At 41.9% G+C, this 15,347-nt stretch overlaps 1 protein-coding gene across 2 annotated transcripts in view; it reads right to left on the bottom strand.

The window, feature by feature from the left end:
- Window positions 1-2,419: 2,419 nt before the first annotated feature.
- ROR2 (receptor tyrosine kinase like orphan receptor 2) overlaps window positions 2,420-15,347 on the bottom strand; it is a 167,705-nt gene continuing 154,777 nt past the window's right edge. For both annotated transcript variants that reach the window (XM_044287454.1, XM_044287446.1), the window contains exons 5-9: window positions 14,027-14,154; window positions 10,909-11,223; window positions 6,580-6,825; window positions 5,593-5,798; window positions 2,420-4,956 (exon numbers count right to left, since the gene is read on the bottom strand). In XM_044287454.1, the coding sequence (XP_044143389.1) occupies window positions 3,541-4,956; window positions 5,593-5,798; window positions 6,580-6,825; window positions 10,909-11,223; window positions 14,027-14,154 (2,311 nt within the window). In that variant the 3' untranslated portion in view covers window positions 2,420-3,540. The remainder of the gene's footprint in view (window positions 4,957-5,592; window positions 5,799-6,579; window positions 6,826-10,908; window positions 11,224-14,026; window positions 14,155-15,347) is intronic.

The raw sequence follows: 15,347 nt of genomic DNA, 5'->3' as shown, positions 1-15,347 counted from the left end.
TCAGTCGTCTTTTTTCTAAAGTGAATAACCCTAATTTTGATAATCATTCAGGGTACTGTAGTCCCCCAATTCCAGCTATTACTTTAGTTACGCTTCTCTAAACCCTCTCCAACTCTGCTATGTCTGTCTTGTTCACAGGAGCCCAGAACTGTACACAGAGCTCTATGTGTGGCCTGACTAATGATTTGTATAGTGGCAGGAATATGTTCTCATCACAGGCATCTATGCCCCTTTTGATGCCACCCATTATCTTATTGGCCTTGGCAGCAGCTGCCTGACACTGGTTTCTGCAGCTTAGTTTGCTGTCCACTAAAATTCCTAAGTCCTTCTCCATGTCATTGTTAGGCTACTTTCACACCTGCGTTCGGTGCGGATCCGTCTTGTATCTGTACAGACGGATCCGCACCAATAATGCAACTGCTTGTATCCGTTCAGAACGGATCCGTTTGCATTATTCTTTAAAAAAAAAGTCTAAGTCAAAACTGATTAGTCCTGACTTACATTGAGTCAGGACGGATCCGTTTGGCTCTGCATCGTCAGATGGACACCAAAACGCTGCAAGCAGTGTTTTGGTTTACGCCTCCAGAGCGGAATGGAGGTGGAATGGAGCCGAACTGATGCATTTTGAACGCATCCTTATCCATTCAGAATGCATTGGGGCTGAACTGATCCGTTTGGGCCACTTGTGAGAGCCCTGAAACGGATCTCACAAGCGGACCCAGAAACGTCAGTGTGAAAGTAGCCTAACCCAGTGTTGTACCATTTAGTATGTACGGGTGACTTGCATTATTCCTTCCCATGTGCATAACCTTACATTTGTCAGTGTTAAACCTCATCTGTCACTTCTCTGCCCAAGCCTCCAATCTATCCAGATCCATCTGTAGCAGTATACTGTCCTCATCAGTGTAAATTACTTTACACAGTTTAGTGTCATCTGCAAAAAACTATTAGCTGGAGAGGGATGACAACTATGTTAATCACAAGAATAACACAACAAGCCTGGATTAGACACATGCTCCATTTATACCAAATCGGCAAAGGAGATTCAAGCTGCATTCTGTGGCACTTACCACACCCAGCACCCGCTGGTGTTTGGAATCAAGACTCAGAGACCAACTAGGCCTTGAGCCTGACTGCATGAAATCTCCCTGAGGCACCAGCAGGACTATTTTATCTGCCATCATCACCAGGGGACCAGGTGCAGTGCATCATAGTGTTAAGTCCTAAGCTACCTCTCCGCATCAAGCCCACCTGGATGGCTGCTGGAGAGAACTTTGCTGGGGCTTACAGAACCCCTGCAAAGCCCAGGCACTGACCTATCTGCAGCTTCTGTCCTTTACAGGCACAGGAAAAACACTGATGGTGGAGGATGTGTAAGGGGCCTTTTAAACCTCTCACTTTGTGTGTATTTCCTGTCCAAACAGGGTGGGGACAATCTCAGGTGTACTGTTTTGGAGGCGACTGGGGAAAATTGTATTAATGGGGTGGAATTGGAAAAAATGCAATTCCACCATGGTTTTATGGGTTTTGTAATTACATCACTGGGTGATAAAAATGATATTACCTTTATTCTTCAGGTCAGTACAATTACAGATATACCAAATCTGTCTGTTTTTTATGCTTTAATACTGTAAAAAAAAAACTGAAAAAAATTATTTGTATCTTCATATCGTGACACCAATAACTTTTTTATTTTTCTGTCTGCAAAGCTGTGTGAGGGCTCTTTTTTTGTGGGGCAAGCTGTAGTTTTTATTGATACCATTATGGTATGTATGTTTTTTTTAAATCACTTTTTATTCATTTTTTTGAGAGGTGAAGTAGCTAAATTCGATTGATTCGGACATTTTGATTTTGTTTCTATTAAGGGGTTCACCGTATTGGATAAAATACTTTTTTAGTTTGGGAATTTTCAGATGTGAAAATACCAATAATGTTTATTTTTTACATGTTTTTTATTTGTACAATGAGAAAGTGGTGTTTTTTAATTTTTCATGCTTATGTTTTCCTATATTTTTAGTCCTCCTAGGGGTGCTAGCTCATGCGGTTATTAGATCACTTATACCATAGACTGCAATAAAATATTATTGCAGTCTATGGTAAAATCTAAATTTTCTTATTTAGCCCTCCTTGTTGTATTTGGTCACTGAAGGGAGCCCCCTCTCTCCATATAACCACTTAGCTGCCACTGTCGCAACTGACCACACCATCTAAGAGGTTAAATGTTTGTGATCGGAGTTGTTTCCAATCACAGACACTGCCAGTGGATGTCTCATGTGTAAAACAGCAGGCACCTTCGACATTTGGTGGATGTCACCAAGGGGTTAATAAACTGCACTGTATTTAGTATGGATCATCTATAATAAAGACTTCGAGGCAGACAATGAAAAGACTGAAAGCCTTTCTGTCACTGTCAGGTTCATCCCTTTAATCGCAGGGAATACTACATACATTAAAATAAATGTAATTTGCATTTTATGCAAAACCTTTATTAAAAACATGTTTCTGAATTTACAGAATTTAAATGACAGGATGCACTGTGATACAACTGACCGTACAGTTTGCGATTTTTACTGAAACAAAGGTATGAAATGAATTGACCTGTTTACACATTTATAGTTAAATCATGGACATAATACAATAAACTGACTCCTAGGATGACACTGTAAACAGTTAAATTATAAAAGGCTTCTGATCAAAACAATTCCAAAAAAGTATATAAAAGTTGATAGAACATAAATTATGTTTCAACGACTGTACATGATATACTCTGCAAAAGCAAGAACCATAACAGCACCCTGCACAATGCTGCTGCCTTCTCCTCCCACGCTAATACTTCTTTTTGGCTTAAAAGAGCAAATTCCATTGCAGTTGGCTTTAAGGCACCTTCATTTCTTTACTGGTGCTTCAGCAGTATCAGATGTCTGTTTTCTAGTTTAGTTACACACTAAACTAAAATGGAAAAATAAAAATCTTGAAAACATTGTAAAGTTAGTGCATTGTACACCAGTTCAATGTTTGGCTCACTACTAACATATATAGAGCATGATCTATTAAGTGGTGTGAATTAACCAAAAGAAATACAGTTTCTGAAATGCAGAGCTTCTGATACACACGCTCCATTTGTCACATTTCACATCTCTGTAGGAATTCATCGCTGATGTGGCTCACGTGCAAGAAAATCCTGGGAAATGTCTTTTCATGAAAAGACAAGGGGTTATTGTGACAAGTCCATTAATTCGTTCTCTTTTCTGGTCCTTAAAAATTGGCATAGGCACATTTCACTAAATTTACAGTCACAGTCTGGGTTACACATGTTGTGCTCTGGTACTCAGCCATATGTTGCACAGCAACAGTATATGACATCTCCTTTTATAATAGTGTTGCTTTCCAAAAATGTGTGTTGTTGCTGTCAACACAATTATATCATAAACTAGTGTTTATGGCTCTAATTTTGAATATAGGCAAAACGTGATGTATTACAATTAGTCTGTTGTACTATTCAAGTCTGGAAGAAATGTTCCTTAAAGACAAAAGGAGTATTTAAGCTTCTGACTGAATATCTGTTTCATCTAATGGAGATGTATCATTGTCGCCCAGTAATTCTGTCTCTGGTACAGAAACCTCTTCCTCTTGGACAGGATTTTGGGACACATCCTCTCCTATTCCATGTGCTTCATCACTGCCGTCTGCAAGAAGGGCAACTCTATCGGCCATGGAATTATTTGATGGTGCAGTTGTTACATATCCGGTGCTGGTGGAGCCACTGCCACTATGATGAGATCCAGGTTTTGGAATGATTTGTGGAGGCATTTGCTGAGGAGCCATTTGCATTGGTATTTGAACTGGATAAAAATAAGCAGCCATCTGCTGATAACCATTGACTGGAATGTAGAGCTGCGGAGGTGGCACCATAGACCTTATCTGACCCTTCATTGGTAAAAACTGTGGCTGAGGAAATGGCCGTCCTTTGGGCTTGAGGTCAACATATCTAGCGTTGCTGACATTACTAACCGGGCTGGTACTGAGTGAACTTGTCTGTGTGGTATTACTTGCACCAGACGTTTGTGCAGAACTGTTGTAGTTAGACATATTTTCCCATGTTCTTAGTCTGGTGTGAATGTCTTTAAATCTAGGTCTTCTTGCAGGGAACTCATTCCAGCACTCAAGCATGAGGGAATAAATCCAGGCTGGGCAGTCATCTGGGCACAAGAGTAGCTGGCGATTCCTTATCATTTCAATAACATCTTGGTTGGAATACCCACAGTATGGTTGTAGACCGTAGCTGAAGATTTCCCACAGCACTACTCCGTAGGACCAAATATCAGAATCAATAGTACACTTGCCATATGCCACCGCTTCTGGGGACATCCACCTTATAGGAAGAACTGAATTTCCAACTAATTTATAGTAATCTGCTGCATACACTTCTCGGAAGAGACCAAGATCGGAAATTTTAATTGTCAGCTTATCAAACACCAAAATATTTCTGGCAGCTAGATCTTTGTGCACAACGTGATGACTTGAGAGATACTCCATTCCTGCAGATACCTGAGTTACAATGTGGAGGAAATCAGCTGGTTCCAAGGTGGATTTCACAGTCTTGTCATCATCGGTGCTGCCTACATCAGAGTGTGGAGATCTCATGACGAGAAACTCATGCAAGTCACTAAGTGGGGAATAGCTAAAAATCATACTCATGGGCTGCTCCTTGGTTACAGTACCAATAAGGCAAACAATATTTGGGTGCTGAAGCCTTGACCTCATCATAGCTTCATGTTTAAACTCCTCTCGAAGAGCCACTTCAACTTTGTCTTTTAATGTCTTTATTGCAACGGTCTGTGTCTGTTCCCCAGGAGCAGTACCAAAGAGATGTCCCTTGTACACTTTTCCAAAACGATCCTCTCCCAGCTCTTCCATAAACCTTACAGTGGACAGGTTTATCTCTTTTACTTTAACCTACAAAGAACAAGAAAAATATCTTAGAAATCTGAATAAATGTGCTCACACACAAAGAACAAAGAGGATTGTGATTATATTGTCCAGTATTAGGCATCATGCACACGACCGTTGTGTGCACCCGTGGCCGTTGTGCCGCTTTCCGTTTTTTTTCGCGGACCCATTGACTTTCAATGGGTCCGTGGAAAAATCGGAAAATGCACCGTTTGGCAGCCGCATCCGTGATCCGTTTTTCCTGGCCGTGAAAAAAATAGGACCTGTCCTATTTTTTTCACGGCCAACGGTTCACGGACCCATTCAAGTCTATGGGTCCGTGAAAAAACACGGATGCACACAAGATTGTCATCCGTGTCCGTGATCCGTGTCCGTTTTTTCCTATCATTTCAATGGCAAACTTGACTTGGATTTTTTTTCATTTTTCATGTCCGTGGATCCTCCAAAAATCAAGGAAGACCCACGGACGAAAAAACGGTCATGGATCACGGACCTACGGACCCCGTTTTTGCGGACCTTAAAAAAAAACGGTCGTGTGCATGAAGCCTCTAGCTGTATTCCTGTACTGGAAGGTATAATGCACTGCTCAATTCACTAATCTTCAATCCAGTTGATAGTGGAAAACAAGGAATCTAATCCTACCTGTTGCTTTTGCTGGTTCATAAGGGGCATCTCCATGTCTTGGCTAGGTGATGCCATCAGCTGACGTCTTTGTGGGGTAGCAGCTGATGCTTTCTGTTTGTTTCTACACATACAAACTAAGAAGAAGAGGCAAGCTATGACCAGTGGAATTGCAATACTGGGGACCAGGATATAAAGGATTTCCATCTTTGTGTTTTCTCTGGTACCTGTGAACAATAATAATATAGTTATAACCATGACAATATAGTTTTTGTTCTTCGTCAAGACATGACAACATTTTAGGAATCATTCTAATATGTACAATGATGCCTTTAAAAATAAGGAGGTTCCAGACTAGAACGAAAAATCCTTAAAATTCAGGAAGCTGTATGGGCTCATAGTACTGACTGTGAATGGGAGCATTGAAAGCTACATGATGTGATCAACCCAGTGTTCCTATGCATCTCTATGGAGAGCAACAGTGCATGCTCATCCTATTCTGTGGTGGAGGACAGAGATTTAGGGGCCACAGGTGCCTCATCTGTAAGCGAATATCTTGCACTAAACACACTTTTTTTAAATTAAAACATACAGTAACCAATGTACACAGCATAGTTAAGGTTGAACCACACGGTCTGGTTTTATAAAGCCAAAACCAGGAGTGAATTCAAGTGAGAGATGAAGTTGTATCTTTCCCTTTATACAGTCTCTCCTTTTATGCACTCCTGATTTTGGCTTGAGAAAAACTGCATGTGGTCGTACCCTTACTGATCGAATTAAGCTTTATACTGTGTGAAACTATTTTTCTGTATTTTATAATTTGTCTCACAGATTATATTAGTTTGGATATACTACCTTATCTTTACTCTCACTTGTCTTATTAAAAAACTATTTACAACTGTAACCCTCTCAAAAGCACACATCCTGCCCAATACATTGTCTCAATAAAAGATAAACATTGCTTAGATAAGGACATTTATGGAGAAATGTGGGGACTCCGATACATACGGCAAGATGGCACATCACACAGCTCTACCCGCACATTCTTGTTAAGGGTGAAGCACCAGGGACCTTCCATCTGGCCGCCAGGATTGCGGCAGTACGTGTGCCCTCCCCCAATTTCTGGATATTCGGCAGCAGACAGCTGGTGGGTGTGTGGAAACTGGCTACTCCATGACTGGCACTGGTGTCCAGATTTGGTGACACTGACCGACCCTCTATAATCAGTCCCAGTACCATTGTAACACTGTTGATCTGTAGAAGAAACACAAAGAATATAAACAGAAAATAAAACACAGTATACTATTGTTTATTGTATTTTGGATCTCTGGTCTTAAGACAATAAACAGGCGATGAGCAGCTGCCTCTGATGTGCGGCTTAAAGGACTGGACGGATTTATTTGTCAGGACAACCAAATGTTTTCTACTTATTTGTCATGTCCCTTATGAGGGAAAGAGTCTTTTGCTTCTAGCGTAGATAAAGCAGCACAATATATTTAACACTGTGTTAAAGGGGTTTTCCGGGATTTTCATGTTGATGGCCTATCCTCAGGATAAGTCATCATTATCCAATAGGCAGGAGTCCGACTCCCAGCACCCCCAAGGCACACACCAGAGCTCCAGTGAGAACCGCAGCCTCCTTGCAACTTACAAAGCACAGTGCTGTCCATTGTATAGCGGCTGTGCTTGGTATTGCAGCTTAGCCCGTCACTTCAATGGGACTGAGTTGCGCCTAGGCCATGTGACCAAAGAATGTGACATCACTTAGTCCAGATAGAGGCCTAAGCACTCACAGAGCACCGTGGCCTCTTTAGACAGCTCATAGATGGAAGTAGCAGAGGCCATCAATATTAAAATCCTGGGGAACCCCAGTATTGTATTTAGGCAGAGATTTCACTGGCATTTTTATAGCCTTGTGGTCAGCAAGGTGTCACTAATAAAGTCTATTTAAATACAAATAAAACGAGCCACTACGGATTAGGCTACTTTCACACTTGCGTTCGGGGTTCCGCTTGTGAGTTCCGTTTGAAGGCTCTCACAAGCGGCCCCAAAAGGATCCGTACAGCCCCAATGCATTCTGAGTGGATGCAGATCCGCTCAGAATGCCTCAGTCTGGCACCGTTTGTCCTCTGCTCCGCTTAGCAGGCAGACACCCAAACGCTGCTTGCAGCGTTCGGGTGTCCGCCTGGCCGTGCGGAGGCAAACGGATCTGTCCAGACTTACAATGTAAGTCAATGGGGACGGCTTCATTTGAAGTTGACACAATATGGCTCAATTTCAAACGGATCCGTCCCCCATTGACTGTACATTGAAAGTCTGGACGGATCCGTCTGAGGCTACTTTCACACTTAGAATTTTTTCTGAAATATAATGCAGACGGATCAGTTCTGAACAGATCCCATCGTCTGCATTATAGGAGCGGATCCGTCTGTGCAGACACCAGACAGATCCGCTCCGAACGCAAGTGTGAAAGTAGCCTTAATAGTCCACTGGGCGGTCTCAGTCAGTGACTGGCACTCTTCTGTTCACCATTGTGTATACAGACAGCTGTCACTTATAGGACTGCCCACAGGACTCCTAAACACATAATGAGCAGGGACTTAAATGTATACATTACAGGTTTTACTGACTCTTTTCCCATAAAACAATATCAGGCCGCTCAGCTCCTCCAGCTCTACAACATTCTGCTTGCAAAATAAACCCCTTTTTCAATGTTACAGGTTACATCTAAAAACACTGAAAAAAGCTGTGTGTGAAGGAGGCCTTACGTGTATGACTTTAAACTTTTTATTCTGTAAAGGGGTTGTCGGAGATCATAAGCATTTGGGGCAAAGGCAGACAATGGTATAAAAAGGAGGCATTACTTACCTGTTGAATCCCATACCGCTCCAGCATGGTCATTGATTTTGGTGATCGGGTGCAGCATATGTTGTTGATGTAACATCATTGCTGCAGCCCAGAAAACAAAGACCAGACGGTAGTGGTGATGCTGGAACACTGAGGGATTTCATACCATTGCCCAATGTTTTACGATCCTGGCCAACTTCTTTACAGCATTGTCACCTATGTCCTGCTGATGCACATAGGGTATGGCTGGGGGATTTCATACCATTGCCCAATGTTTTACGATCCTGGCCAACTTCTTTACAGCATTGTCACCTACAGGTCCTTCTAAAAAAACTAGCATATTGTGATAAAGTTCATTATTTTCTGTAATGTACTGATAAACATTAGACTTTCATATATTTTAGATTCATTACACACCAACTGAAGTAGTTCAAGCCTTTTATTGTTTTAATATTGATGATTTTGGCATACAGCTCATGAAAACCCAAAATTCCTATCTAAAAAAATTAGCATATTTCATCTGACCAATAAAAGAAAAGTGTTTTTAATACAAAAAAAGTCAACCTTCAAATAATTATGTTCAGTTATGCACTCAATACTTGGTCGGGAATCCTTTTGCAGAAATGACTGCTTCAATGCGGCATGGCATGGAGGCAATCAGCCTGTGGCACTGCTGAGGTGTTATGGAGGCCCAGGATGCTTCGATAGCGGCCTTAAGCTCATCCAGAGTGTTGGGTCTTGTGTCTCTCAACTTTCTCTTCCCAATATCCCACACATTCTCTATGGGGTTCAGGTCAGGAGAGTTGGCAGGCCAATTGAGCACAGTAATACCATGGTCAGTAAACCATTTACCAGTGGTTTTGGCACTGTGAGCAGGTGCCAGGTCGTGCTGAAAAATGAAATCTTCATCTCCATAAAGCTTTTCAGCAGATGGAAGCATGAAGTGCTCCAAAATCTCCTGATAGCTAGCTGCATTGACCCTGCCCTTGATAAAACACAGTGGACCAACACCAGCAGCTGACATGGCACCCCAGACCATCACTGACTGTGGGTACTTGACACTGGACTTCAGGCATTTTGGCATTTCCCTCCAGACTCTGGCACCTTGATTTCCGAATGACATGCAAAATTTGCTTTCATCCGAAAAAAGTACTTTGGACCACTGAGCAACAGTCCAGTGCTGCTTCTCTGTAGCCCAGGTCAGGCGCTTCTGCCGCTGTTTCTGGTTCAAAAGTGGCTTGACCTGGGGAATGCGGCACCTGTAGCCCATTTCCTGCACACGCCTGTACACGGTGGCTCTGGATGTTTCTACTCCAGACTCAGTCCACTGCTTCCGCAGGTCCCCCAAGGTCTGGAATCGGTCCTTCTCCACAATCTTCCTCAGGGTCCGGTCACCTCTTCTCGTTGTGCAGCGTTTTCTGCCACACTGTTTCCTTCCCACAGACTTCCCACTGAGGTGCCTTGATACAGCACTCTGGGAACAGCCTATTCGTTGAGAAATTTCTTTCTGTGTCTTACCCTCTTGCTTGAGGGTGTCAATGATGGCCTTCTGGACAGCAGTCAGGTCGGCAGTCTTACCCATGATTGCGGTTTTGAGTAATGAACCAGGCTGGGAGTTTTTAAAAGCCTCAGGAATCTTTTGCAGGTGTTTAGTTAATTAGTTGATTCAGATGATTAGGTTAATAGCTCGTTTAGAGAACCTTTTCATGATATGCAAATTTTTTGAGATAAGAAATTTGGGTTTTCATGAGCTGTATGCCAAAATCATCAATATTAAAACAATAAAAGGCTTGAACTACTTCAGTTGTGTGTAATGAATCTAAAATATATGAAAGTCTAATGTTTATCAGTACATTACAGAAAATAATGAACTTTATCACAATATGCACATTTTTTTAGAAGGACCTGTATGTCCTGCTGATGCACATAGGGTATGGCTGGGAGATTTCATACCATTGCCCAATGTTTTACGATCCTGGCCAACTTCTTTACAGCATTGTCACCTATGTCCTGCTGATGCACATAGGGTATGGCAAAACTACAAAACTTCCTGGTAAGAATTAGGTGATATTTTGCAAGTTTTTTCTATCAATTGCAGCTAGTTTTAACTCTGGATTCTGTACAAACCCTGCACATCTGGTGTGAATGTCATGGCATTTACACGTACTAAACATGAGGGCTAACTACTGAAGAGAAATAGGCAATGTTATACATCAACCAAGCGGCCTTTGAAGGCTGCTTACAAACATGATGCAGACATGTGTCTCTTGCTGCATTATCTCATGCTAATCAGGGAAAATATTCCTTGGTGGGCCCCATTCACAATCCCGAAGCCTGCTGAGAAAACACCTATGACCTTTCTCCAAGACACAACACCAATGTAGAGGGCAGATGGGAGCCAGACTGCAGAGCTTTACTAGTCTGAAGATGGACTCCTTCTTAATTAAAGAAAGATGTTTGACAGCCACACACGCTGAGCTGCGAACTTACATCTGTTCATCCTCTCCATTGGGATGCCGATCCTCATGCAATTTGAAGCCTCAGGGCTCTCAGGTAAAGGAAGCTCTTCACAGTTCGGAAGGTGAAGCTGCATCAATATGGCAGGATTGGAACGAGCTATGTTGTATTCCTGATGGCATAGGTCATTTTCCAGTACTTCACACTCATCCCTGCACAGTTCTCTAGGCTTTGGAATGCGCAAGCGGTCATCACACAGTGGAAACACAAAATGGCAGAAAGATGGTATGGCAAACTGGGAACACTGGTCCGAGAGGTGGGTTGATGTTCCAATCATGGTGAATGCCGCTACCGAAAATAAAAATAAAAACAATTAGTATGGTCTTGAAATACAAGTTTAAGATACAGCGATGCAGATTGGCCTCAGTGCACATTGGACGCCCCATGGTATATGTTGGTTGCAATTACAATTTTTTTTTCCATTTAAACAAAAACTCTTGCCAGGAAGAGGGTCATAGATACAGTCTTACATCAGGCTAAAATCTTTTGTCTTATAGAGCTTAATACAATAGCTGTTTTTGACACTAGTTAATTACAGTAATGGAGAGTATGGTCCAAAGGCACCAGGGAAATTGGAGCCATACTGTAGTTGGCAAGGATTGCGCCTAATATATTAAAAGCTGTGTTAATATGCACCTTTTTAACTTCTGCTTTTGACAAATGAGTTTAAAAGTGCATTTATAACATGATCATGCTCACTTTCCTCACTTGTTCTTTTGGAGTGAGAAGAAAAAGGTTAGGTAAATTTGGTGCAAATCTTAGGCGTAAGCAGACATACAGAACATTCTTATTTCTTTATTTCCATCCTTTATATAATTGTAGAGCTGAAAATGTTAACTTGAAAATGTTTTTGCATGGCTTTAAGTGTAAAGTCTGCTTTTCCATGTACTTAACATTAGAGGGCGCCAAACACTGTGCTAAACCATTTATTTTGAAAGGATTGTGAGAATACCAAACTGTCCTCTCAAAGTTCCATTTAAAAAATAGCCATTTGTGATGTTAAACAAAAGGAAATTCACAAACCTCAAAATAAATAATTATATGCGTCCTATCTGGCTATGGGCTTAGCTCTGGCCCCAGGTGGCTGGACTTACATAATCATCTGACATCTGAGCAGGCAAGTGCTCTGCTGTTTCTGTAACTACCATTGTAGTGAATGGCACCTACACAACCAGCGCAGCAGAACAAGCTACGCTGCTTCCATATCCCCTTTAAGACTTTATGAAGTCCGGCATTTCTTATTCTGGCACAGGAGTAAGATTTCACAGACTGTACCTGTCTGTGCAGCACAAAAGCAAATCTACAACATGGGAATTTTTCAAGCCCTGCACATCAGAATTCTGGCTTCAAAAAGTTGAAAGTAGGGGCTTTGAGACTTTTTGGGGGTCATCTGCGCAAAAATGTTGAAACTTTTTTAAAGCCAGTTTTCCATCTGCATTGTAATTTGTGCCAAATTTATCAATTGTCACAAGATGTCTGATGTATTTGCAGCATCTTTACGCCCAACACGTGTTGCTCCACTTTGTATGACACCCTTTTTTCTGGAGTAAGGTTGTGACAAGTTTAGCATTTTATTTTTTTATTTTTTTTAATCACAGTTGATAAATTTGGGCAGAGAAACCTAAAGCCCTATTTTACAACTTTCTGAAGCCAGAATTGTGGATTGCAGGGCTTGATTAAATCCCACCATTATCTTAAGGGCTGTTTCACACGAGCGGATGTCGTGCGTGACATCCGCTCCGTGAATGACAGCCAAGACCCGATGTGGACAGCAGAAGAACGGAGCATTAACATGATTGATAATGCTCTGTGCCTCTCTGTGACCTCTACAACTTTATCTCACTGTGATTTCATAGTAAAGAGATCACATAGAGGCACGGAGCATTATCAATCATGTTAATGCTCCGTGCTTCTGCTGTCCGCATCGGGTCTTGGCTGTCATTCACGGAGCGGATGTCACGCACAGCATCCGCTCGTGTGAAACAGCCCTTAGAGTTTCCAGAAATTTCTACTTTCTACATCCATAGATTTAAATTAAATAAGAAAGCCTGTGTTCACATTAAAAGGGTTTTCCGAGACTCCAATACTAATGACCTATCCTCAGGATAGGTCATCAATATCTGATCGGTGGGGGTCCAACATCTGGGACCCCCACTGATCAGCTGTTTGAGAAGGCACTGGTGCTCCTGTAAGCACTGCAGCCTTCTCACAGCTTTCCAAGCACAGTGCAGTACATTTTATAGCGGCAGTGCTTGGTTTTGCTCCCAGCCCCATTCACTTCTATGGGGCTGAGCTGCTCCTACGTCATGTGGCCGATGAACATGTCGTCACTGGCCTAGGTAAAGCAGCTAGAAGGTCCCGATGCTCACAGGAGTGCCCTTTCAAACAGCTGAACAGCGGGGGTGCTGGATGTCGGACCCCCACCGATCAGATACTGATGACCTATACAGAGGATAGGTCATCAGTATTAAAATCTTGGAAAAACCCTTTAAGTGACCACGTTTAGTACATATGCTGGCAAATGGTATTCTTTCGGCATTTCTGGTATTTTCTTTTCCGGATGTTATGTGCTGACGTCCCTTATTTCTACTATATAGGAAAGCGCAGCAGACTGCAGTTTCTTATGCAAAGGGCCACTGCAAAAACAAACACTGTACCACTGCAAACAATGGCCAACATATTCCACTCCATGGCTATACAGTAGTATATGTCGGTGGTATAGAGGTATGCTTGTAAGTATACCATTAGCATGATGAAAACAAAGCCTAAGGCTCCATGCACACAGTAGTGTCCGTACGTCTGTTCTTAAACAGCAGATCGGCAAAATACGGACACCATTCGTGTGCATTTTACATTTTTCTCACTCTCATCAATAGAAAGGGCTATTCTGATCCACAAAATGGACAAGAATGGGACATGTTCTATAATTTGCAGAACTGCCACATGATCCGCAAACAATATGGATGCGTGAAAAGGCTCCATAAAAAAAAATGAGCCAGTGTGACAGCACGCGGATGACAAATACGTAGTGTGCCTGAGGCCTTACTCTGCTTTTAGTGATACAATTAGGTCTGATCTCTGCAGCACTTACCAGTAATTCGGTTTTCAATCTCCCCCTGCATCTGGAGGGAATCCACATAAATGCTTCTGTTTCCAATGAACCTGGCACAAGCAATGCCCCTATAGGGCTGACAAAATCCATCTTCCTGGTAGTCATACCTGGAGGGGGAGAGAAAACATATCACAGCTTAGATGACTATTTGCCACAGCCCTATAAATATTCACAAATATGCACGTATTCACAAGAGCTTGAAGCTAAACTAGGTGCAGCCTATGACTATACAATAAAGACCATTATATATTAGAATTTTTGATCGTCTACGCTTTGGGTCTGTTATTGTGAATTTACTGACATAAGAGACAGCTGCTCATAGACATGTTTTGTTAGTGGAACGCGCCAAAGTATTTGCTTATAATAAAAAGAGTAAGGGACCTGTTGGGTGCTTGCCCAAAAGCTGGTGATAGAGGAAACTACCTTAATAGGAATGATTCTTCCTGCCCTATCCTATCCTATCATTATGCTTGGAAGATAGGCAGTGCCAGAGGTGTCTGGCACCCTCTCACCTCTCTTGCTCCACTGAAATCAAGGAGCCAGGGGTTCTGTCTGAAAACAGCTGACTTGTAAGGATGTCAGACCCCACTGATCCAATGTTGATGACCTATCTCAGGATAGGTCATCAGTATCTAGAACCCAAACAACCTCTTTAAAAGGGCCATTTCAGTCCGGGGTATTTTTAAAACTCAATGCTAATAGAATAAAACATTTTTAGAATTTATAGCAGTTTTTTATTTTTTATTTCGGAATTATTATGCTGTTGAAAATTAAATACAAAATCTTGTCCGGGAGCAGTCAACACAAATGATACAACCAAATATATGGATAGGTAATCCATTGTCAGTTTACTGCTGCTGTGGGGGGAAGAAGTTATCTGCAAGGTAATTATAATTATAATAATAGGTGTAGAATTGAAATAACAATATAACAAATGTATTTTTCTCTTGATAAGCCTAGATAAAGATGCCCACAGAAGAGCAGTGCATTGATTAGTGTAATGTATGATGCTGTAAATGAGTCACTACAGAGGGTCTCTCTCTGGACGTAATAATGGCATGACATGAGAGTTATATGAGACTGTTTGCCCTTCTTAAAGTCCAACCAAAGAGCAAGGTAAAGAACTAGGAAAAGAAGTAGAATACATGGAGTGGAGGCTACTTTCACACTAGTGTTCAAGTTTTCCGGTATTGAGATACATGTTGTAGTTTGCTTTCCTTCCTGGGATGCGGAGCAAGACGGATCCGGCATGACCCCCAATGCAAGTCAATGGGGACGGATCCGTTTTCTCAGTCACAAT

This window comes from Bufo gargarizans, chromosome 1, assembly GCF_014858855.1.
Source record: "Bufo gargarizans isolate SCDJY-AF-19 chromosome 1, ASM1485885v1, whole genome shotgun sequence".
Classification (NCBI taxonomy): domain Eukaryota; kingdom Metazoa; phylum Chordata; class Amphibia; order Anura; family Bufonidae; genus Bufo; species Bufo gargarizans.
The sequence above is the reverse complement of the archived record's forward strand: the minus strand, read 5'-3'. Positions and strand labels throughout refer to the sequence as shown.